Below are 24,428 nucleotides of genomic sequence, written 5' to 3'. Positions count from 1 at the left end.
GAATACACTGCTCCTGGCTTAAGTGCAGGTTGGAAAGTGCTCCCAGAATTCCCTAAGTGAGCAATGCCTCCTGCTGAGAGTCCTCCTGCCCCTCCTCCTCCTCCCTCTGCAAGCAACTTGTCCTCTTCTTTGCTGCCTCTGTTCCATCTCCTTGGCATACCCCAGCGCAAGTGGGACTGCACGTAGAGCCTCCAAGACTGGGAGCAAGTGGTCTTCCCAGAACCCTTTTAATCAGAAGCAAGTGTATCTCCACTTGAAGCACAACTCCCTGTCACCTCGCCCAATTTAAATAACTTCAGAAAACTTCACAAACAGTTGCACAAACTTGCACAGAGCCAGTAGAAATCAAAAAGCAAGTCACCTACAAGTTGTTGCTGATCCTTTCAATAACGCTGGTGGGGGGGCCCTTGTGCAGCTGAACACATGTTCAGCTGTTCATGTACTGCAGGCAATGGCCATGCTGCCAAAATGGCCATAATAGCTGACTCTTAGGTGTCGAATTTCACTGCCTCAGTATCCTGAAATGCATTTTTCAAGTTGTTTTTATGTAGAGCAAAACAAGATATTTCATATGCAATAGACTCACCCCTATCACTGAAGATTTTGCACGGTTAAACGCAAAATGATCAATTTCCTCTAAAAAGCTTTGTATGCCAGTAAATTTCAGAGAATTCTCCCATTCCTTCATTATGTCAGTTGAATTTCCCAAAAAAGAAAAGGAAAAGAAAAGCAAATGAAGAACATAGATATGACCTTCTGCATTAATTCATTGTATTCACCTCCATACAGAGTAGAACAGGAATTAAACACGGGTAATGGTGCCAGGGAGTAGGTTTTGTAGCTGAAAGCTGCAACATATTAAAAGAATGCTGTAAATATTGACAGCGAATGATTACAGGGTTGAACCTCCCTTATCCATAACTTGCTTATCCGGAACCACCCCTTGTCCAGAACTATTCCTGGCCACTGGGTGGCGCATGCGCAGAACTCCGATATGAACAAATTGAAGTCCTTCCTCACTGCCGACTCCCGCAATCGCTGGCTTGACCCCGCGATCCACCGCCCCGCCCTCCCCCTCTCCCTGCATGATCTCTCTGCAGCACTCCCAGCCCCAAGCCAGCCAGCCCCAATATCCCCTTGCTCAGTACCTGTACCATCCAATTTAACGTGACCTTCGTCCGGAAAAATCCCTTATCCAGAACAGGCCAGGTCCCGAGGGTTACGATTAAGGGAAGTTCAACCTGGAGTACTTCCATGTCCCGGCCGCAAGTGCGCATAGAAGCAGGAGCACCAGTGGAGCCTGAAGACCCACCTGACGATTCCACCAGAGTGATGCAAATAGGTGCAACCCTAAAGGAATGATGACAACCAGATCTGCATCTTCGAATCTAATATTCTTCCCTTAGTTATTCGAGCTTTATGTACAGGGCTTAATGTTGCTGCTAGCTTGAAGCCAATTTTACTATGTTCTGCGCCTAGGTAACACATATTTCCCAGACATGAAGCAGAAGAAATGGGGCAGAGAACCATGCCACCAGAGTTTCCCGAGAAGGCAGGCCAAGAGCTAGAACTATAGCAGCCACAAGCACCCAAAGCCATGCAAAGATGGCACATCTCCCATCTAATTTTCCGGGATCTTCAATTATTAGGCAGCCCAATGCAGGTTAGTCAGAAGCTAATGGATTTTGCCGCTTGTGACAAGTCCCCTCAGATTGGAGCATCTGAGGGGGAGAGTAACATTAGGAACAGGAGTAAGCCATTTAGCCGCTTAGGCCTGCTCCACCATGGGGGCAAGAGGCCTTCAAGGTTAAACAGCAGAAGGATCTGGGAAGAGATAGTGCAATCCATCACTGCGACGTGTGTTGTCCCCAGGACCTGGGTCCAGTGCCGCAACAAGTTTAATGACCTCAGACGGGTGGTCAAGGTGAGTGAGGGCTTCATCAAATGCCATAATCCACCATCCGCACCACAAGTCTCACACACTGCTCAATGCACCATCCATCCATTCCTCACCTACCAACAATCTCTAGCTTTCACCACTCATACTTCACAATCATAGCTTCACTTCACCCTCACACTTATCACTGCTGCACTCACACCCACATCTCACAGAAACAGAGAAAATAGGAGCAGTAGTAGGCCATTCGGCCCTTCGAGTCTGCACTGCCATTCAATATAATCATGGCTGATCCTTTATCTCAACACCATATTCCTGCTTTTTCCCCATACCACTTGATGCCTTTTGTGTCTAGAAATCTATCTATCTTCCTCTTAAATATATTCAGTGACTTGGCCTCCACAGCCTTCTATGGTAGAGAATTCCACAGGTTCACCACCCTGAGTGAAAAAATTTCTCCTCATCTCGGTCCTAAATTTCCTACCCCGTATCCTGAGACTGTGACCCCTTGTTCTAAACTTCCCAGCCAGGGGAAACATCCTCCCCGCATCCAGTCTATCCAACCCAGTCAGAATTTTATACGTTTCAATGAGATCCCCTCTCATTCTTCTAAACTCTAGTGAATACAGGCCTAGTCGACCCAATCTCTCCTCATACGACAGTCCTGCCATCCGAGGAATCAGTCTGGTGAACCTTTGCTGTACTCCCTCTATGGCAAGTATATCCTTTCTTAGGTAAAGAGACCAAAACTGCACACAATGGGCCCAAGTTTCGGCCTCAGTTGCTCCTGATTTTTTGGAGCAACTGGTGTAGAACGGAGTATCTTAGAAATTCAAATTCTCGGCATTTAGTTTGTTCCAGTTCTAGTCTGTTAGAACAGTTTCACTTTGGAACAGAATTTTTTTTTCAAAAAGGGGCGTGTCCGGCCACTTACGCCTGTTTTCAAAGTTTCGGCAGTGAAAACTTACTCCAAACTAACTTAGAATGGAGTAAGTGAAGATTTTTGTACGCTCGAAAAAACCTTGTCTACACTTTAGAAAATCAGGCGTAGGTTACAAATCAGGCATAGGGAATGGGGGGGGTTTAAAGGGAAGTTTACAAACATTAAACACTTCAGCTTTACAAATAAAGAGCCATCATCAATAATAAATGATAAAAACATCAATAAATCAACCAATAAATCAATCAAAAAAAATTAATAAGAAATAATTTTTTTTAAAGTCAATAAATAAAACATTTTCTACGTACCGACTGCAGCACCGGGAGCCCTCCAACAGCGTGCTGGGATGCCCCCCTCCCCCCAGTGTGTCTCTGTCAGCGTCTCTATCTCTCTGTCTGTCTGTCTGTGTGTGTCTCTCACTCTCTGTCAGTGTCTGTGTTTCTGATAGCGAGGGGAGGTGGAGGAGGGGAGAAGGGGGAGGGGGGGAGATGGGGGAGGGGGGGAGATGGGGGAGGGGGGGAGAAGAAGGAGGAGGGGGGAGGAGGAGAAGGGGGAGAGGAGGAGAATGGGGAAAGGGGGGGAGGGGGGGGGAGAAGGGGAGGGAAAGGAGAAGGGGGGAAGGAAAAGGGGGGGAGGAAAAGGGGGCGGAAGGAAATGGGGGGGAAGGAGAAGGGGGGAAGGAGAAGGGGGAAGGAGAAGGGGGGAAGGAGAAGGGGGTGGGGGGGAGGAGAAGGGGGGGGAAGGAGAAGGGAGGGGGGGAAGGAGAAGGGGGAGGAAGGCTGAATGGGCCGGGCCCGACCGGGCCCAAGACTTCGGGCAGGGCCCGTCCCCAGCACCAGATTTACAGGTAGGTGGCGTTGGGTCGAGTCGGGTCGGGATTGTGGGTCGGGTCGGGGGGAGCGCGGGTCGGGGTCGGGGGGGTGGTGGGATGGAGGTCGGTTCGGTTCGGGTCGGGGGAGGGAGGGAAAGGGAGGTCAGGTCGGGAGGGGGGGGGGGGGGAGCTCGGGTCGGGTCCGGTTCGGGGGGGGGGGGGAGCGGGGAAGCAGGAGTTGGGTCGGTGTCGGGGTCGGGTCCGGAGGCGGGGGGGCGGGGAAGGGGGGAGAAGCGGGGAGTCGAGTTGGGTCGGGAGGAAGCAGGAGCTGGGCCGTGAGAGGAGCCTTATGCATGTAGCCCCAGTGAGGCCATTCGGCCAGGGCTAGGGGCTGTGTGCTTCGGGCCCCTCCCACACAGTTTTGGGCGCCTGGAGCTACTGCACATGCGCGCCCACTGTAGCGCGCATGTGCAGAGGTCCCAGCACTGTTTTCAGCGCAGGGACCTAGCTCCGCCCCCTACAGCTCATGCTGTGCTAAGCTGCAAACGACCTGCAGGGAGCCGGAGAATCTGGAAGTTTTTTTTAGGCGCACTTTGTGGCGCGTAAAACGAACGTCCAGGTCGGGGCTGCGCCGTTCTAGGCGCGGCCCGAAACTTGGGCCCAATACTCCAGGTGCGATCTCACCATTGCCCTGTATAACTGTAGTAAGACATCCTTGCTCCTGTACTCAAATTCTCCTGCAATGAAGGCCAACATACCATTTGCCTTCCTAACTGCTTGCTGCACCTGCATGTTTGCTTTCAATGACTGGTGTACAAGGACACCCAGGTCCCTCTGTACATCGACACTTGCCAAGCCATCACCATTTAAATAATACTTTGTCCTTATGTTTTTCCTACCAAAGGATAACTTCACATTTATCCACGTCACACTGCATCTGCCATGTGTTTGCCCACTCACTCAACCAATCTAAATCGCCTTGCAGCGTCTTTGCATCCTCCTCACAACTCACAATCCCACCTAGTTTTGTCAGCAAAACTTGGAAATATTACATTGGTTTCCTCATCCAAATCATTTATATATATTGTGAATAGCTGGAGCCCAAGCACTGATCCCTGTGGTACCCCACTAGTCACTGCCTGCCACTCTGAAAAAGACCCATTTATTCCTACTCTCTCTGTTTCCTGTCAGTTAACCAATTTTCAATCCATGTCTGTATATTACCCCCCAATCCTATGTGCTTTAATTTTGCACACTAACCTCTTCTGTGGGACTTTATCAAATGCCTTCTGAAAATTCAAATACATTACATCCACTGCTTCTCCCTTATCTATTCTATCAGTTATATCCTCAAAAAACTCCAGTAGGTTTGTCAAACATGATTTTCCTTTCATAAATCCATGCTGACTTTGTTTAATCCTGTTGATGTTATCTAAGTATGCCGTTATCACATCCTTTATAATAGACTCCAGCATTTTCCCTACTACTTGTTGAGGCCAGTTCGTTAGATATATTCAAAAGGGAGTTAGATGTGGTCCTTATGGCTAAAAGGATCAAGGATATGGAGAGAAAGCAGGAATGGGGTACAGAAGTTGCATGATCAGCCATGATCATATTGAATGGTGGTGCAGGCTCGAAGGGCCGATTGGCCTACTCCTGCACCTATTTTCTATGTTTCTACTGATGTTAGACTAACTGGTCTATAGTTCCCTCTCTCCCTCCTTTTTCAAATAGTGGGGTTACATTTGCCACCCTCCAATCTGCAGGAACTGTTCCATAATCTATAGAATTTTGGAAGATGACAACCAATGCATCCACTATTTCCATGACTACCTCTTTTAGAACTCTGGGATGCAGATCATCAGGCCCTGGGGATTTATCTGCCTTCAGTCCCATTAGTTTCTCCAGAACTATTTTCTTACTAATAATCATTTCCTTTAATTCATCTTGTTCAGTAGACCCTTGGTTCCCTAGCATTTCTGGGACGTTATTTGTGTCCTCTTCTGTGAAGACAGAACCGAAGTATTTATTTAATTGTTCTGCCATTTCCTTGTTCCTCATTACAAATTCTCCCGTTTCTGTCTGTAAAGGACCTACACTTGTCTTCACTAATCTTTTTCTTTTTATGTACTTGTAGAAACTTTTGCAGTCGGTTTTTACGTTCCTTGCAAGTTTACTCTCGTACTCTTATTTTTCCCCTCTTAATCAATCGCTCGGTCCTTTTATGCTGAATTCTAAACTGCTCCCAATCCTCAGGCTTGCTACTTTTTCTGGCAACTTTGTATAACTCCTCTTTGGATCTAATACTATCCTTAATTTCTTTTGTTAGCCATAGTTGGGCCACTTTTCCTTTTGTGTTTTTATGCCAGAAAGGAATGTATAACTGCTGCAATTCATGCATTCGTTCCTTAAATATTAGCCATTGCCTATCCACCATCATGCCTTTTAATGAATCTTCCCAATCTATCATAGCCAATTCATTCCTCTTACCTTTGTAATTTCCTTTATTTAGATTTAGGACCCGAGTTTCGGATTGGACTACTTCACTTTCCATCTTAATAAAGAATTCAATCATGCTATGATCACTCGTCCCCAAAGGACCCCGCACAACAAGACTGTTAATTAACCCCTTCTCATTACACAATACCCAATCTAGGATAGCCTGTTCCCCAGTAAGCTCCTCAACATACTGGTCTAAAAAAAATCTCGTACACAGCTGCCACCAATGTTTTCTGCCCCTTGGTGCGCCTTAGCTCCATCCAGACTGATTCTACATCTTGATTTTGAGCCAATATCCTTTCTCACTATTGCTCTGATTTCATCCTTTACTAACAACGCCACACCACCCCCTCTTCCTTTTTGCCTGTCCTTCCTAAATATCGAATGTCTTTGGATATTCACTTCCCAGCCCTGGTCACCCTACAACCATGTCTCCATAATTGCAACTATATCGTATCCGTTTACATCTATTTGCGCTGCTGATTCATCTACCTTATTACAGATGTTTCTTGCATTCAGATACAAAGCTTTTAAATTTGTCTTTTTAACATTATTAGACATCTTAACATTATTTTGTACCATAGCCCTATTCGTCTTATTGCTATTTTTTCTTACCTGGACCCTATATGCTAGTGCACTCTTGTGTGTTTGTATGCTCTGTCCCTTCCTGACATCATCTGGTTATCCTTACCACAATCACTTTCCTGCAATGCTTCCTTTTCTTTTCTCTTTAGCATTCTAGATTACTCTCTACTGTGACCACCCCGCCCACCCCACCCCTTGCACATACTGACAGCGATTCAACCATGGCAGACAAATCAGCAAAACACATTGCACTACACTCACTGACACACTTCCCTTTCTCTTGCAGGCAAAGCTGGCTCATAACTGCAGAGAGCAACAGCAGACAAGAGGCAGCTAAGCGAGGGTTGAGAACCTAACCAGCCTGGAGGAATCAATGTTGCAAATAATTGGAGGGGCTGTGACAGAGTCTGTGGCAAGCAGAGAAGTGAAAAGCATCACTGTAGAGGAGGATATGCTCATATCGAATCCTTCTTGCTACATCCCCCTCATCACACAATTTCATAATTTAGAAGCTGCTGACAGTGTATGCATGGATATCTTGCTTTCCCCACCTCCCCTCACCACAGCCGACCACTGTGCCTTTCTGCTTTCAGAATCACAACAATTGAAACCTGGCCAGCATGTCCCTGAACATGAGGAAGAGACAGAGAAACATAGAAAATAGGTGCAGGAGTAGGCCATTCGGCCCTTCGAGCCTGCACTGCCATTCAATAAGATCATGGCTGATCATTCACCTCAGTACCCCTTTCCTGCTTTCTCTCCATACCCCTTGATCCCTTTAGCCGTAAAGGCCAGATCTAACTCCCTCTTGAATATATACAATGAACTGGCATCAACAGCTCTCTGCGGCAGGGAATTCCACAGGTTAACAACTCTCTGAGTGAAGAAGTTTCTCCTGATCTCGGTCCTAAATGGCCTACCCCTTATCCTAAGACTGTGTCCCCTGATTCTGGACTTCCCCAACATCGGGAACATTTTTCCCGCATCAAACCTGTTCAGTCTTATCAGAATCTTATACGTTTCTATGAGATCCCCTCTCATCCTTCTAAACTCCAGTGTATAAAGGCCCAGTTGATCCAGTCTCTCCTCATATGTCAGTCCAGCCATCCCTGGAATCAGTCTGGTGAACCTTTGCTGCACTCCCTCAATAGCAAGAACGTCCTTCCTCAGATTAGGAGACCAAAACTGAACACAATATTCCAGGTGAGGTCTCACCAAGGCCCTGTACAAATGCAGTAAAACCTCCTTGCTCCTATACTCAAATCCCCTAGCTATGAAGGCCTATATACCATTTGCCTTCTTCACCGCCTGCTGTACCTGCATGCCAACTTTCAATGACTGATGAACCAGGACACCCAGGTCTCGTTGCACCTCCCCTTTTCCTAATCTGCCGCCATTCAGATAATATTCTGCCTTTGTGTTTTTGTCCCCAAAGTGGATAACCTCACATTTATCCACATTATACTGCATCTGCCATGCATTTGCCCACTCACCTAACCTGTCCAAGTCACTCTGCAGCCTCTTAGCACCCTCCTCACAGCTCACATCGCCACCCAGTTTAGTGTCATCTGAAAACTTGGAGATATTACACTTAATTCCTTCATCTAAATCATTAATGTATATTGTAAAGAGCTGGGGTCCCAGCACTGAGCCCTGCGGCAGTCCACTAGTCACTGCCTGCCATTTTGAAAAGGACCCGTTTATCCCGACTCTCTGCTTCCTGTCTGCCAACCAGTTCTCTATCCACGTCAGTATATTACCCCCAATCCCATGAGCTTTAATTTTGCACACCAATCTCTTGTGTGGGATCTTGTCAAAAGCCTTTTGAAATCCAAATACACCACATCCACTGGTTCTCCCTTGTCCACTCTGCTAGTTACATCCTCAAAAAATTCCAGAAGATTCGTCAAGCATGATTTCCCTTTCATAAATCCATGCTGACTTGGATCGAACCTGTCACTGCTTTCCAAATGCGCTGTTATTTCATCCTTAATGATTGATTCCAACATTTTCTCCACTATTGATGTCAGGCTGATGAGGAGAAGAAGGAGACACATCGGCATTGCATCTGACATTCACAGATATCAGCTCAGAAAATTGCACTGAACGCACTTTAGAGGGTAGTAGAGGCAGGATCTAATCATGGTGAGACACTGGGCACGAGTGGGCTGCAGCCAGGCCAGGGGAAAAGGGGAGCTCAGGTGGCAGCTACCCAGATGGCAAATCCGCGCATGAGTGCTGGTCCACAGGAGGCAGATGCGGTCCTTGATGGGGCGGCCTTCAGAGAAGTGTGATGGGCATGCACACAGAAAGGCTAGGTGCAAAGGCCTCTTGTCAGCATCAAGGAGCATGAAGAGGCTGGCTCCAACATTGCATGGGCTTTGTGCAGAGATTGCAGCCTATGATTTACAGGATGGAAATGATGGGAAACTCTATGAGAGATCTTGTGAACCAAAATATGCTGGTGGGTGTGATGGATAATGTTGCAGCTTCCATTGCAGCACAGACAGGTGACCCAACATCTCACTGCTGCAGTGGAAGTACAGACTGCTGCCATCATGGCTGGGTTGACGATTGTCGAAAGCACGGAATCACAGCAGGCCAGTAATCTGTCCTCCAACATATTACTAGGATTGCTGAGGCACCACCCCCATGGGAGTGGCAGTGGCTCCGTGGAGCACGAACCTGCTGTCCTCTCTCAGGATTACGGCATTCCTACTCCCACCATTGTCATTCCACCACTGCCCTTGCTGCTGCCCATCAGCCAGCCAGCCCAGACTGCTGCTGCCCATGCTGAGGTAATGCAGTCTACAGTTAGCCCTTCTAGGTCCCGAGTTGCTCAAATTCATCCTGCAAGACCATCTGTGGCCTCCCACACTGAAAGTCAGAAGCTTTCCACCAGCCATGCTGTAGCCAATGGGGTAGCACTGCGTAGGATCACGACAATTTGGGGAGGGCTAACAAGGCAAGGGAATATACAATAAATGATAGGATGCTGAGAAGTGTAGAGGAACACAGGGACCTTGCATTGCATGTTCACAAATCCCTGAAGGTAGGACAGGTAGATAACGTAGTTAAGCAGGTATATGGGATACTATCCTTTATTAGTTGATGCATAGAATATAAGTGCAGGGAGGTCATGCTTGAACTTATAAAGCATGACCAGAGCTAGAGTACTGTGTGCAGTTTTGGTCACCACATTACAGGAAAGATGTGTTTGCACTAGAGAGGGTACAGAGGAGATTTACAAGTATTTTGCCTGGACTGGAGAATTTTAGCTATGCGGAAAGATTGGATAGACTGCGGTTGTTTTCTTTGGAACAGAGGAGGCTGAGGGGAGCCCTGATTGAGGTGTATGTGAGGCCTAGATAGATTGGATAGGAAGGACCTATTTCACTTCGCAAAGGGGTCAACAACCAGGGGGCATAGATTTAAAGTAATTGGTAGGAGGTTTAGAGGAGTGGAATTTTTTTCACCCAGAGGTTGGCGGGGGTCTGGAACTCACTGCATGAAAGGATGGTAGAGGCAGAAATCCTCACCACATTTAAAAAGTACTTGGATGTGCACTTGAAGTGCCGTAACCTACAGGACTATGGACCAAGAACTGGAATGTGGGATTAGGCTGGATAGCTCTTTGTCGGTCGGCATGGACACGATGGGCCGAAATGGCCTCCTTCTGTGTAGTAAATTTCTATGGTTCTGTAATTCAAAAGCCAAAGGCACACGAAAAACAGACACTAAAGGAATGCACAAGGGTGAAATAACTATATCAATTTTTCTTTAGTATGCTTTGTAGTTATTCTGGATTCGTTGACTTTCTCTATTGATTTGAATTTCATAAATTTATGAATTTTGTTATGAATGTGAGTTTAGTGCTGGCTCTCATTTCAGCTTTGTGTCCAGGAGAACATTGTGATGTTCTGTCACACAAGGATAGAATGATGGGGAGTGGTGAGCAAAGGGGACCTGGGGTTTCATTCACTGGAATCGGAGTCTGAAGAGACGCTCACAATCAGCCCTTCTGGAATGGACCTTTGCTGCCTACCTCCTCCTTTCCTCCTCCTCCTGCTCATCATCTTCCTCCTCCTACTCTTCCTCTTCCTCCTTCCTCGTCCTCCTCCTGAGCTGGTCCCAGAACCTGTGTTAGCAAGGACTGCCTATTCATGATGGCCAAGTTGTGCAGCATGCAGCAGACCATCCGGCAAGTACTGGAGGACTCCTCCCGAGTACTAAAGGCAGCAGAACCTTTGCTTGAACACCCCGATGGGCTGCTCAGTGATGTTCCTCGTGGCGGCATGGCTGTTATTAGTTGAGTGCTGGCCACGTGTGGTAGGCTTGCGGACGGGAGTCCTCAGCCAGGTGCAGAGTTGATAGCACTTGTCTCCGAGCAGCCACCCTCGGGTTTGACGTGGTGGATAGAAAATGACTGGCACACCGGAAAAAAGCGAATTGGATATATACTTAAAAAGGAAACATTTGCAGAGCTACCGACTTCCCAAAAATGGCGGCTACCGTGTGACTCGCCGGAAGCTGCGGAAATAGGGGAGTGAGACTAATTGGATAACTCTTTCAAAGTACAAGCACATGCATGATGTGCCAAATGCCCTCCTTCCATACTGTGTGATTCTATGATTAAATGAATGCAACAAAAGGTAGCCAAAAATAATAACAAAAAATGAGAGTTCTGAACTTTTTTTCAAGACGACAACATTTAAGGCAAAGCAAAATACAAAACATATAAGGCATGTTCTAAGTTTAACTCCCGTTCTGGGCTGAGTGAGCTGTTGTCAATGATGGTATAGTTGTGGTGCACAGAGAGAGAGGAGGAAAGGAGCACTATAACTGTTCTCAGGCTAGGTAAAGGTAAAGTAAGCCAAGGCTGCTCCTCCTGATCACTATAGAATGTAAAGTGGGCTTCGCTATGAGGTACAGAGTGAAAAGCCTTCAACTTTCACCAAGTAAATATGCGCGTTGAAGAATGACCGCTTGTTTGAGATACTCCGGGAATAAGAACATAAGAAATAGGAGTAGGCCATTTGACTCCTCGAGCCTGCTCCGCCATTTAATAAGATCATGGCTGATCTGATCTTGGGCTCAGCTCCACTTTCCTGCCCGCTCCCCATAACCCTTTAATCCCTTATTGCTCAAAAATATGTCTATCTCCGCCTTAAATATATTCAATGACCCAGCTCTCTGAGGCAGCAAACTCCAGTTTTACAACCTTCTGAGAGAAGAAATTTCTCCTCATCTCGGTTTTAAGTGGGTTGCTGCTTTTTCTGAGACTATGTCCCCTAGTTTTAGTTTCCCCTATGAGTGGAAATATCCTCTCTGCATCCACATTTTTGAGCCCCCTCATTATCTTATATGTTTTGATATCATCATCTCTCATTCTTCTGAACTCCAATATGTAGAGGCCCAACCTACTCAACCTATCTTCATAAGTCAACCCCCTCATCTCCGGAATCAACTTAGTGAACCTTCTCTGAACAGCCTCCAATGCAAGTATATCCTTCCTTAAATACAGAGACCAAAACTGTATGCAGTACTCTAGGTGTGGCTTCACCAATACCCTGTACAGTTCTAGCAGGACTTCTCTGCATTTATACTCTATCCCCCTTGCAATAAAGGCCAATATTCCATTTGCCTTCCTGATTACTTGCTGTACCTGCATACTCACTTTTTGTGTTTCATGCACAAGGACCCCCAGGTCCCTCTGTACTGCAGCACTTTTCAGTTTTTCTCCATTTAAATTATAATTTGCTTTTCTATTTTTTCTGCCAAAGTTGATAACCTCACATTTTCGCACATTGTATTCCATTAGTCAAATTTTTGCCCACTCACTTAGCCTGTCTAAATCCCTTTGCAGATTTTTTGTGTCTTCCTCACAATTTGCTTTCCCACCCATTTTTGTATCATCTGGAGGGAGGAGATCATGCCAGGAGATCTCAGAGATGCAATGATTGTGACCATTTTTAAAAAAGGGGACAAGTCTGACTGCGGCAACTACAGGGGAATCTCCCTGCTATCAACCACTGGGAAAGTTGTCACTAAAGTTCTCAACCGTCTTCTCCCTATGGAGCTCCTCCCGGAATCACAGATTTTGTCCCCTACGGGGCACAATGGACATGATCTTTGCAGCGTGACAGCTGCAGGAAAATTGCAGGGAACAGCGCCAGTCCTTATACATGGCCTTTTTCGATCTTACAAAGGCCTTTGATACTGTCAACCGTGAGGGTCTATGGAGCGTCCCCCTCCAATTCGGATGCCCCCAAAAGTTTGTCAACATCCTTCGCCTGCTTCACAACAATATGCAGGCCATGATCCTTACCAATGGATCCATTGCAGACCCAATCCACGTCCAGACCTGGGTCAAACAGGCTGTGTCATCGCTCCAACCCTCTTCCCAATCTTCCTCGCCGCCATGCTCCACCTCACAGTCAACAAGCTCCCCGCTGGAGTGGAACTAAACTACAGAACCAATGGGAAGCTGTTTAACCTACGCCGCCTCCAGGCCAGGTCCAAGATTACCCCAACCTCTGTCGTTGAGCTGCAGTACGCACATTCTGAGGTTGAATTACAGGATATAGTCAATGTATTCACTGAGGCATATGAAAGCATGGGCCTTACGCTTAACATCCATAAGACAAAGGTCCTCCACCAGCATGTCCCTGCCGCACAGCACTGACCTCCAATCATCAAAATTCACGGCGCGGCCCTCGACAACGTGGACCATTTCCCATATCTCGGGAGCCTCTTATCAACAAAGGCAGACATTGATGCAGAAATTCAACATCGCCTCCAGTGCGCCAGTGAATGCCTTCGGCCGTCTGAGGAAAAGAGTGTTTAAAGACCCGGCCCTCAAATCTATCACCAAGATCATGGTCTATAGGGCTGTAGTAATACCCACCCTCCTGTATGGATCAGAGGCATGGACGATGTATAGAAGGCACCTCAAGTCGCTGGAGATATATCACCAACGATGTCTCCGCAAGATCCTGCAAATCCCCTGGGAGTTCAGGCACACCAACATCAGTGTCTTCGTACAGGCTAACGTCCCCAGTATTGAAGCACTGACCACACTCGATCAGCTTCGCTGGGCAGACAACATAGTTCGCATGCCAGATACGAGACTCCCTAAGCAAATGCTTTATGCGGAGCTCCTTCATGGCAAATGAGCCAAAGGTGGGCAGCGGAACCGTTAGAAGGACATCTTCAATACCTCCCTGGTAAAGTGCGACATCACCACTGACACCTGGGAGACCCTGGCCGAAGACCGACCGCGGTGGAGAAAGTGCATCCGGGAGGGCGTTGAGCTCTTCGAGTCTCAACGCAAAGAGCGTGAAGAGGTCAAGCGCAGGCAGTGGAAGCACGCGGCAAACCTGCCCCACCCACCCCTTCCCTCGACGAATGTCTGTCCCACCTGTAACAGGGTCTGTGGCTCTCGTATTGGACTGTTCATCCACCAAAGAACTCACTTTGGGAGTGGAAGCAAGTATTCCTCGATTGAAAGGACTGCCTATGATGATGATGGTATCATCAGCAAACTTGGCTACATTACACTCGGTCTCTTCTTCCAAGTCATTAATATAGATCATAAATAGTTGAGACCCCAGTACTGATCCCTGCGGTACTCCACTAGTCACTGTTTGCCAACCAGAAAATGACCCGTTTATCCCGACTCTCTGTTTTCTGTTAGTTAACCAATCTCTATCCATGCTAATATATTACCTCCAACCCCGTGAACTTCTATCTTGTGCAGTAACCTTTTATGTGGCACCTTATCGAATGCCTTCTGGAAATCCAAATACACCACTTCCACTGGTTCCCCCTTATCCACCCTGCTCGTTACATCCTCAAAGAGCTCCAGCAAATTTTCATAAAACCATGCTGACTCTGTTTGAATTATGCTTTTCCAAATGTCCTGCTACTGCTTCCTTAATAATGGACTCCAGCATTTTCCCAACGACAGATGTTAGGCTAACTGGTCTATAGTTTCCTGATTTCTATCTGCTTCCTTTTTTAAATAGGGGAGTTACATTTGCGATTCTCCAGGGAAATTTGGTAGATGACAATCAATGCATCCACTATCTCTGCAGCCACTTCTTTTAAGACCCTAGGATGTAAGCCATCAGGTCCAGGGACCTTTAGTCCCATTATTTTACTACTTCTTTAGTAATAGTGATTGTATTAAGTTTCTCCCTCCCTATAACCCCTTGATTATCTACTATTGGGATGTTTTTAGTGTCTTCTACCATGAAGACCGATACAAAATATTTGTTCAACATCTCTGCCAAAAGTCACCCCTTTAAGAATCATTGTACCCAAGAAAATGATGAAACTTTATATACACTGCATTGTGCAAAACATTAATGGCAAGGCAAACACACCCACATTTAACAAAATGCTTATCTGGAAGGAAAAGCGAGCTGCAATCACACTGGGAGAGAAAGAAAAGCAAATTCAATAGTTCAGTTCTTTTCGACTCAGTTCTACAATTTACAATAGTTAAGAAGAAATATGTTAGGAGAGGAGGTAATTAGCAAATTAGTCAGACCGCACTTTGAATTTTGTGTCCAGTTCTGGTCGCCAAGAAACTAGAGAGCCATTCAAGCACTGGAGGCTGTGCAGGGAAGAGCTACAAGGCTCATTCGCAACATCAAGGTCTGAGTAAGGAGAATAAACGGGAGAAAGAGAGGCTTTTCAGCCTAGAAAGGAGGCATCTGAGAGGCAATCTTATAGATATATGCAAGATTGTTAAGGCTATAGAAAAAGCTAACTTGGAATATTTAAATTAAATTGCGGGAATAGAACAAGGGGACACTCGTTTAAACTAGCGAAAGATAGTTTTAAGATAGCTATCATGAATTTCGTCATCACACAAAAAGTGATCATTGTGTGCAATAAACTTGTGAGTGGAGGCAAAAATCCTGAAATCATTTAAGAGACGACTAGATGTTACAATGGGGGTGGAGGGCATTAGGATCTTCCTAAATGGAGGAATCAAGATGGGCCAATTGCCCTTACTCAGAAATTAGTATCTTGTAAGTTTGTGAACTTTTTAGTAAAATCTAAATTAGGATCTGGATCTGAGAAATCAGGGCAAATACATTTGGAAAACAACCAGCCAAGATGAAATAATATGAATTTAAGGGCAAATCAACTTCCTGGAGTTTCACTTGACTTCTTTCGGAGTAAGGGAGGACTTTTGCAGAACTTTGCCAGAAGAGATAAATAAGTAGAGTAAGGCTCTGGCAAGGGTGATTTCACATGTTCCAGGCAAGAACTGTGTTTGATCGGCCAAATTACCATTTCTTGGTCCATGGTTTCATATGTTATAACATAATGGCCACAATATTAATGGGGTGGCGCAGTTTTGCAATTGGGAAACCCAGAAGAGCGGGTTTTCCTCAGGTCCTGGTGCATTTAACGGCAGGATTTGATTCCCATTTTGGGCTTTGTTTCCTGGCCGCAACCAGACAGACTCAGAGGCTGGCAGACTATCGGGCGGATAGGCCTTCGAAAATGGCCACAGCCAAGGAGCAGAGTAGAGGGAAGGCGAGATAGAGGTCGGGACGGCATCGATGGGGGGGGTGGGAGACGGAGAGATCGGGCAATGGCGCCATCGATGGGGTGGCAGAGAGATCGTGAGAGATGGGAAGAAGAACGTGGAAGGAGCCAGGGAGATCACAGGAGGATAGGAGATGATCGTGGAAGGGAAGAGAGAGATCAGGAGTGAAGAGAAAAAGATCACTGGGGCCCCGTGGACGATATGAGGGCTGGGGGGAGATCGCGAGCCATGACATCAGGGAGGAGATCACGGGCCATGAAAGATATTGTGAGGGCATCGGATCGTGGTGGGGTATGGGAGTGAGAGATCCGATTGCTAGGGAGGTTAACAGGTTTGCTTGGAGTACCGGGGGGAAGCACTTCTGCTCCTCCTAGCCCACAAGTAGTGCTGGAAAAGCATTTACCTCAACTCTTCCATGTAGCAGCTCTTGCCCCCCTTCAGCTACCAGATTTCCCGCGGCTCGTTAATGCTGCAACAGAGAAATAATCTGAGGCACACAGCCTCTTTAAACTATTTAAATGAGTGACCAGCCTCCTGGGAGCGAGCTCGCGCCCCCGCACCCCCGCCACCCCGTCCCACCTATGTTAAAACCAAAAGTGGGGGGGTTCAGTGTGGGTTGGGTCCTGGTTTGAGATGTTTTACATATTTACTTTCCATCCTTTTTGATGGTTAAGATCACTCTCTTCCCCCCCCTCGCCCCCCCCACATATCTATCTATTATACATGAGGGGGCGAAATTGCCTTTTTGCTAGGGGGAACAGAGCACTCCCGCCTCTCGTGAAATTGACCGGGAATTTGCGGAGGTTTCCTGCAGTTAGCGGCCCGGGCCGCCACGCAATTGACGATGATGTAATCGCCCGAGCGCGGCGACCCCACACCGACCCTTTAGCGCCCCACAAGGGAAATTGCTCCGCGGACTACGAGGCTGGCGCGAGTGGATGACAACGCCAGCTTTGCGCTTCGCGAATCTGGTGGACACCAACTCTCTGGGTGCTCCTTAAAGGGAAGAGTGCCAGTGCCCCGGGCCGCCATATTTTTTTGTCTGCCGACTCTCTGGTCGGCTCAACAATGGCGGCCCTAGCATTTTTCGGGCTGCCATTATGCCTCTTGGGTGCCGGGCTACAGGCCCGGTTGCACCTTGCCCTGGTGGAGGCCATCGGAGACGTTGCAGAGTGTGCAGCGGTCATCCACTTTAATCGAAGGAGAGGGGCGTTGAAGCATGTCAGCACTACGCGGAGCATCTGCGTAGCACTTCTTTCAGCGCCCAGTAGCGCCCGCAAAGGAAGAGGAGCGCGCGAGATTATGCTCGGTTTCCTTTGAGGAGAGGTAAGGGTAAATCCACGGCTGGGCAGGATTCTGCGCTGGGCGCAGAATGTCCCAGCCCTAGGAGGTTACCACCCCCAATCGGATCGCAGAGCAATTTAACCCCCATATATTTACTTGTAATTAGACTTTTGCATCATAAGCAATAAAGAAAACTTACATCTCTCATGAGAACAGATGCATGATAAACTGGGTATAAAGATGGTGTGCTCACATTCGTTTTAAATTCATCAGATAATGGTTGCTGGGGAGGGAAAGAAAGAGAATTAAAATTATTTAATGCGAGAGACAATTTTAAGATGAGAAATGTACATGGTTACAACTGAAAACTATGAAAATATGAGTTTATATTGTTGCACTAATGCATATGTGGATAATTTGAGCCTGAATGTGATCTTTACTTATCGATATAAAGTAAATTTTCGGACTTAACACTTCCAACAGCAAGCCACACCCACTAAGATCGCATTTTACAAATTTAAAATAAGATGCCAGACAGAATCACAGATGAAAAACTTTTAAAAGAGATCAATAAACATATCTGGAAACTATTCAGTCCCATTCTCTTGCCCTTTCCCCATACTCTTTAAAATTATTTGGCAAATGTTTATCCTCTTCACGTTTAAAAGCTATTGCAAAATAGAGCTCCCTTTAGTGGACTACTGCTCCACCTAGTGAACTACTGTGGTAATGCAACTAATCATGTAAATACAATAAAGGCATCATGTGACACGGTCACATGACAAGTTCATGTGTTAGGAGCCATCATGTGTGTCTGTGACGTCATCAGGAAGATATCACATTTGGCGATCGAGGATAGTATTATCAAATTCCCTAGCTGCAATTTTTGTTCGTGGAAGGTTCAGTCTACTTTGAGAGGTTCTTTGTTTTGCAGAACAGCTAAAAAAATCAAAGGTAAATTACAAGCACGCTTGGCTGAACTGAAGAGTCCAGATGGCTGCGCCTATGGGAATAATAGGGCGCTTGGGTGAGTTGCATCACCACCGAGACGTTCGGAGCATGTGTGAAGCGGTGCTAATACTATCGCTGAAGTCCGCAATGATGAAAACCGTAACTGGGTGGTGCTAGAAAGAAAACAAGCTATTTTCCTGACTGAAGCAGGCCCTGAGGTGTATGAAACCTGGAAAAAATGTGCTTGTTCCTGTTAAGCAAAAGGACATGCCACTGATGGAGATTACAGTCCTGAGCCCCAGGAAATTGCTGAAAATTATTGTTTTGGAAATCAAGGTCAGTTAAATGACGAGAGTATCAGTGAGTACATTATATCTTTAAAAAAGCTATTCATTCACTGTCACTTCGGAAACTTTCAGGACCGAGCATTGCGTGACCGCTTTGTTTGTGGGATCAACAGTGACACAATCAGAAGAAAGTTAGCAGACAACCGAGGTCAATCGCCTGCAGGTTAAAAGTAAAAGGCAGTTGGGCCCCAAGGCCTCAGCAACCGGCCAGGTTAATAGTAAATTGAAGTCGTGCTATTGGTGTCTGGGACAACACATTGCTCAAAGCTGTCCATATGTGAACGCAGAGTGTTTTTTCTGCAAGAAAATTGGGCATCTTGCAAAGGCATACCGACTGAAAAGTAAACCAATTTTCAATGCTAGAAGTAGCAATCACCAAAGACTACATAGCATTGAAGAGAAGCAATAGGACGTGGAGGTTCTGGAGATACATGTCATCAGGAGCACAAGGATATCTAACAACGATTCGCAAAGTATCGTCATCCAAGCAGACATTGCAGGAACCAGGATACCCATGGAAATCGACACTGGTGCAGCCGCGAGCGTAGTACCAGAATTGCTATATCTTGACAAGTTGCATGATTTCCTGCTGGAAAAGTCGAAGATAGAGCTGCGAGGCTGCTCAGGAGAGCAAATCCCTGTGGTAGGACGTATCATCATAGGCCGTCCCTCGTATCGAGGATGACTTGCTTCCACGCCACAAAGGGATGAGTTCACAGGTGTTTCAATGAAGGACCTAATATTTCAGATCCCGAACTACATCCTGAAGGGTAGAAGATACCTGTGCATGCATTTTTTTTAACGTGGGGTGACCGTTGCACACCAGCCACCACACGGGTTTGACAGAGCTAGGTCTTTGTCCAGTGGCAAGGGTTACGGTGATACGTCCTATCAGAGGGACGTGATCGGGGCCCAGGAGAGACGCGAGTTCGGGGCCCAGGGGCAGCACGAGCCAGTCCACACTTCGATATGTGTGTGCACTAGGTCCGTGCAGCAGAGCAGGTCTCCAGTTGTCTTGGGTAATCCTTGCCACTGGACCAAGACCTAGCTCTGTCAAGCCCGTGTGGTGACTGGTGTGCAACGGTCACCCCACGTTTAAAAAAAAAAATGCACACAGGCATCTTCTATCCTTCAGGATGTAGTTCGGGATCTGGAGTATTAGGTCCTTCATTGAAACACCTGTGAACTCATCCCTTTTTGGCGTGGAAGCAAGTCATCCTTGATACGAGGGACCGCCTATGATGATACGTCCTACCACAGGGATTTGCTCTCCTGAGTAGCCTCGCAGCTCTATCTTCGACTTTTCCAGCAGGAAATCATGCAACTTGTGAAATACAAGGATCAGTTTCAGAGCTTGCCTCTCTTAATAGTGACAGGGGACAAGCCTGCCTTACTAAGTTCCAACGAAGGGTCATCGACCCGAAACGTTAACTCTGCTTTCTCTCCACAGATGCTGCTTGACTCGCTGAGATTTCTAGCATTTTCTGTTTTTATTCCGGATTCCAGCATCCGCAGTATTTTGCTTTTATATTTTCTAGGTAGAAATTGGTTAGGATCACTGAAGCTGAATTGGAATGAGATTTTTCGTGTAGAAACGAGATTTGCATCGAAAGAGGATGTCATCAAGCAATATCCGAAGATGTTCTGCAAAATAGGCAGTCTAATGCAAGACTTTTAGGCAAGTGTCACAGTACAGAAGGACGCTAGACCAGTTTACTGCAAGCCATGACCCGTCCCATACGCACTCAAGGACAATCTCAAAAGACTAGAATCTGAGAATATTTTCTGTAAGGTAGATATAAATAATTAGGCTACACCCATTCTTGTACCTAAGTCAGATGGTCAGTTAAGATTGTGTGGTGATTTAAAAAGTAATCGAAAACCAGGTTCTAGGGGGTAATCTACCCAATGCATTGACAAATGTAGAAGATTTGTTCACATTGCTGACAGGTGGCCAGTTCTTCTCAAAGTTAGATCTCATAAATGCCGACTTACAACTTGAACTAGATGAGGAGTCCAAATCATGCTTGATTATAAATATTCATCTAGGCCTATATCAATTTAATAGGCTACCATTTGGATTGTCTTCTGCCCCTGCCATATTCCAAGGGGTGATGAACCAGATTTTGCAAGGCATTGAAGGGTTAGTATGTTATTAAGATGACATACTCATTTCAGCACCAAACTGGAAAATCTATAATAACTTGTTGAATGAAGTGCTCAAATGGCTAGAGAAGCACAGAGTATGAGTGACTGCTTGCAACTGTGAGTTATTTCAATGCTCAATGGGGTACTTCAGTCACAGAGTAAACAAAGATGGTTTACACTCAACCAAGGGAAAGCTGGATGCAATCAGAAATGCACCCACTCCCATTGAACTTAGATCATTTTGAGGTCTTTTGAATTATTATGGGAAGTTCCTACCATATTTGGCTACAGTATTACATCCACTGAATGAGCTGTTGAAAAAACAGGTCCAATGGAAGTGGTCAAAAGAATGCGACGCAGCATTCAAGGAATATAAAAGCCTGTTGGTAGAGAGCACCACGTTAGTTCACTATGACATATCTAAGGAGATCAAGCTAGCATGCAATGCTTCTCCGTATGGAGTTGGGGCAATGATCTCTCATGTACTACATAATTGGGATGAGAGACGAATTGCCTTTGCTTCACGCACTCTCAGTGCCAGTGAGGCGTGAGTCCGGGGATCAGCAGAGGCCTATAAAGGCCGCGAGAGGCAGCGGGAGTTGGTGGTCGCTGAGTCGTGGGTCCGGGGATCAGCAGAGGCCTATAAAGGCCGCGAGAGTCAGCGGGAGTTGGTGGTCGCTGAGTCGTGGGTCCGGGGATCAGCAGAGGCCTATAAAGGCCGCGAGAGGCAGCGGGAGTTCGTGGTCGCTGAGGTTGAGTCCGGGGATCAGCAGAGGCCTATAAAGGCCGCAAGAGGCAGCGGGAGTTGGTGGTCGCTGAGTCGTGGGTCCGGGGATCAGCAGAGGCCTATAAAGGCCGCGAGAGGCAGCGGGAGTTGGTGGTCGCTGAGTCGTGGGTCCGGGGATCAGCAGAGGCCTATAAAGGCCGCGAGAGGCAGCGGGAGTTCGTGGTCGCTGAGTCGTGGGTCCGGGGATCAGCAGAGGCTTATAAAGGTCACAAGAGGCAGCGGGAGTTCGTAGTCGCTGAGGCGTGAGTCCGGGGATCAGCAGAGGCCTATAAAGGCCGCGAGAGGCAGCGGGAGTTCGTGGTCGCTGAGGTTGAGTCCGGGGATCAGCAGAGGCCTATAAAGGCCGCGAGAGGCAGCGGGAGTTCGTGGTCGCTGAGGTTGAGTCCGGGGATCAGCAGAGGCCTATAAAGGCCGCGAGAGGCAGCGGGAGTTCGTGGTCGCTGAGGTTGAGTCCGGGGATCAGCAGAGGCCTATAAAGGCCGCGAGAGGCAGCGGGAGTTCGTGGTCGCTGAGGTTGAGTCCGGGGATCAACAGAGGCCTATAAAGGCCGCGAGAGGCAGCGGGAGTTCGTGGTCGCTGAGGTTGAGTCCGGGGATCAGCAGAGGCCTATAAAGGCCGCGAGAGGCAGCGGGAGTTCGTGGTCGCTGAGTCGTGGGTCCGGGGATCAGCAGAGGTCTATAAAGGCCGCGAGAGGCAGCGGGAGTTCGTGGTCACTGAGTCGTGGGTCCGGGGATCAGCAGAGGCCTATAAAGGCCGCGAGAGGCAGCGGGAGTTCGTGGTCGCTGAGGTTGAGTCCGGGGATCAGCAGAGGCCTATAAAGGCCACGAGAGGCAGCGGGAGTTCGTGGTCGCTGAGGTTGAGTCCGGGGATCAGCAGAGGCCTATAAAGGCCGCGAGAGGCAGCGGGAGTTCGTGGTCGCTGAGGTTGAGTCCGGGGATCAGCAGAGGCCTATAAAGGCCGCGAGAGGCAGCGGGAGTTCGTGGTCGCTGAGGTTGAGTCCGGGAATCAGCAGAGGCCTATAAAGGCCGCGAGAGGCAGCGGGAGTTCGTGGTCGCTGAGTCGTGGGTCCGGGGATCAGCAGAGGTCTATAAAGGCCGCGAGAGGCAGCGGGAGTTCGTGGTCACTGAGTCGTGGGTCCGGGGATCAGCAGAGGCCTATAAAGGCCGCGAGAGGCAGCGGGAGTTCGTGGTCGCTGAGTCGTGGGTCCGGGGATCAGCAGAGGCCTATAAAGGCCGCGAGAGGCAGCGGGAGTTCGTGGTCGCTGAGGTTGAGTCCGGGGATCAGCAGAGGCCTATAAAGGCCGACCGGTGCAGCTACAGGGTGAAGACAAAAAAGAAGTAGAAAGAAATAGAAAGGTGATGTCACAGCCAAGGGGTAAGTGATTGGCTGGTGATTGGTCTGTAGTTTTTCTTTTTTCTCTTCTATATCAGTGAGTAACTTTTAACATTGTTATTGCCAATTTAAGTGTATCTAAGAGTTAAGTCAAGGCAGGAGAGCTCGGACACGTGTTATGCTCCTCTTGTACTATGTGGGAAACCAGGGATGCTTCCAGTGTCTCCGACGACTACGTGTGCGGGAAGTGTATCCACCTCCAGCTCCTGACGGACCGTGTTGCGGAATTGCAACTGAAGGTGGATTTACTCTGGAGCATCCACGATACTGAGAATGACGTGAACAGCACGTTTAGTGAGTTGGTCTTACTGCAGGTAAAGGGTCCACAGCCAGATAGGGAATGGAAGACCAACAGGAAGAGCAGTGCAAGGAATGTAGTGCAGGGATCCCCTGCAGTCATTCCCCTGCAAAACAGATACACTGCTTTGAGTACTGTTGAGGGGGATGACTCATAACGGGGGAGCAGCAGCAGCCAAGTTCATGGCACCGTGGCTGGCTCTGCTGCACAGGAGGGCAGGAAAAAGAGTGGGAGAGCGATAGTGATAGGGGATTCAACTGTAAGCGGCCGCAACCAAGACTCCAGGATGGTATGTTGCCTTCCTGGTGCAAGGGTCAAGGATGTCTCGGAGCGGGTGCAGGACATTCTGAAAAGGGAGGGTGAACAGCCAGTTGTCGTGGTGCATATAGGTACCAACGACATAGGTAAAAAATGGGATGAGGTCCTACGAGACAAATTTAGGGAGCTAGGAGCTAAATTAAAAATTAGGACCTCAAAAGTAGCAATCTCAAGATTGCTACCAATGCCACGTGCTAGTCAGAGTAGGAATCGCAGGATAGCTTAGATTAATACATGGCTTGAGGAGTGGTGCACAAGGGAGGGATTCAAATTCCTGGAACATTGGAACGGTTCTGGAGGAGGTGGGACCAGTACAAACCGGACGGTCTGCACCTGGGCAGGACCGGAACCAATGTCCTAGGGGGAGTGTTTGCTAGTGCTGTTGGGGAGGAGTTAAACTAATATGGCAGGAGGAAGGGAACCTATGCAGGGAGACAAGAGCAAAATAAAAAGGAGGCAGAAGCAAAATATATAAAGGAAAATAGTAAAAGTGGAGGGCAGAGAAACCCAAGGCAAAAAACAAAAAGGGCCACATTACAGCAAAATTCTAAAGGGGCAAAGTGTGTTAAAAAAACAAGCCTGAAGGCTCTGTGCCTCAATGCA

At 47.5% G+C, this 24,428-nt stretch overlaps 1 protein-coding gene across 1 annotated transcript in view; it reads right to left on the bottom strand.

Moving 5' to 3' along the window:
• Window positions 1-586: 586 nt before the first annotated feature.
• The window catches only part of LOC139242257 (uncharacterized), a gene marked incomplete at its 3' end in the record, with an annotated part of 78,464 nt that continues 54,622 nt past the window's right edge, over window positions 587-24,428 (bottom strand). The window contains exons 6-7 of the mRNA XM_070870293.1: window positions 17,784-17,867; window positions 587-682 (exon numbers count right to left, since the gene is read on the bottom strand). Coding sequence (XP_070726394.1) covers window positions 587-682; window positions 17,784-17,867 — 180 coding nt within the window. The remainder of the gene's footprint in view (window positions 683-17,783; window positions 17,868-24,428) is intronic.

This window comes from Pristiophorus japonicus, unplaced genomic scaffold, assembly GCF_044704955.1.
Source record: "Pristiophorus japonicus isolate sPriJap1 unplaced genomic scaffold, sPriJap1.hap1 HAP1_SCAFFOLD_1275, whole genome shotgun sequence".
Lineage (NCBI taxonomy): Eukaryota > Metazoa > Chordata > Chondrichthyes > Pristiophoridae > Pristiophorus > Pristiophorus japonicus.
The sequence above is the reverse complement of the archived record's forward strand: the minus strand, read 5'-3'. Positions and strand labels throughout refer to the sequence as shown.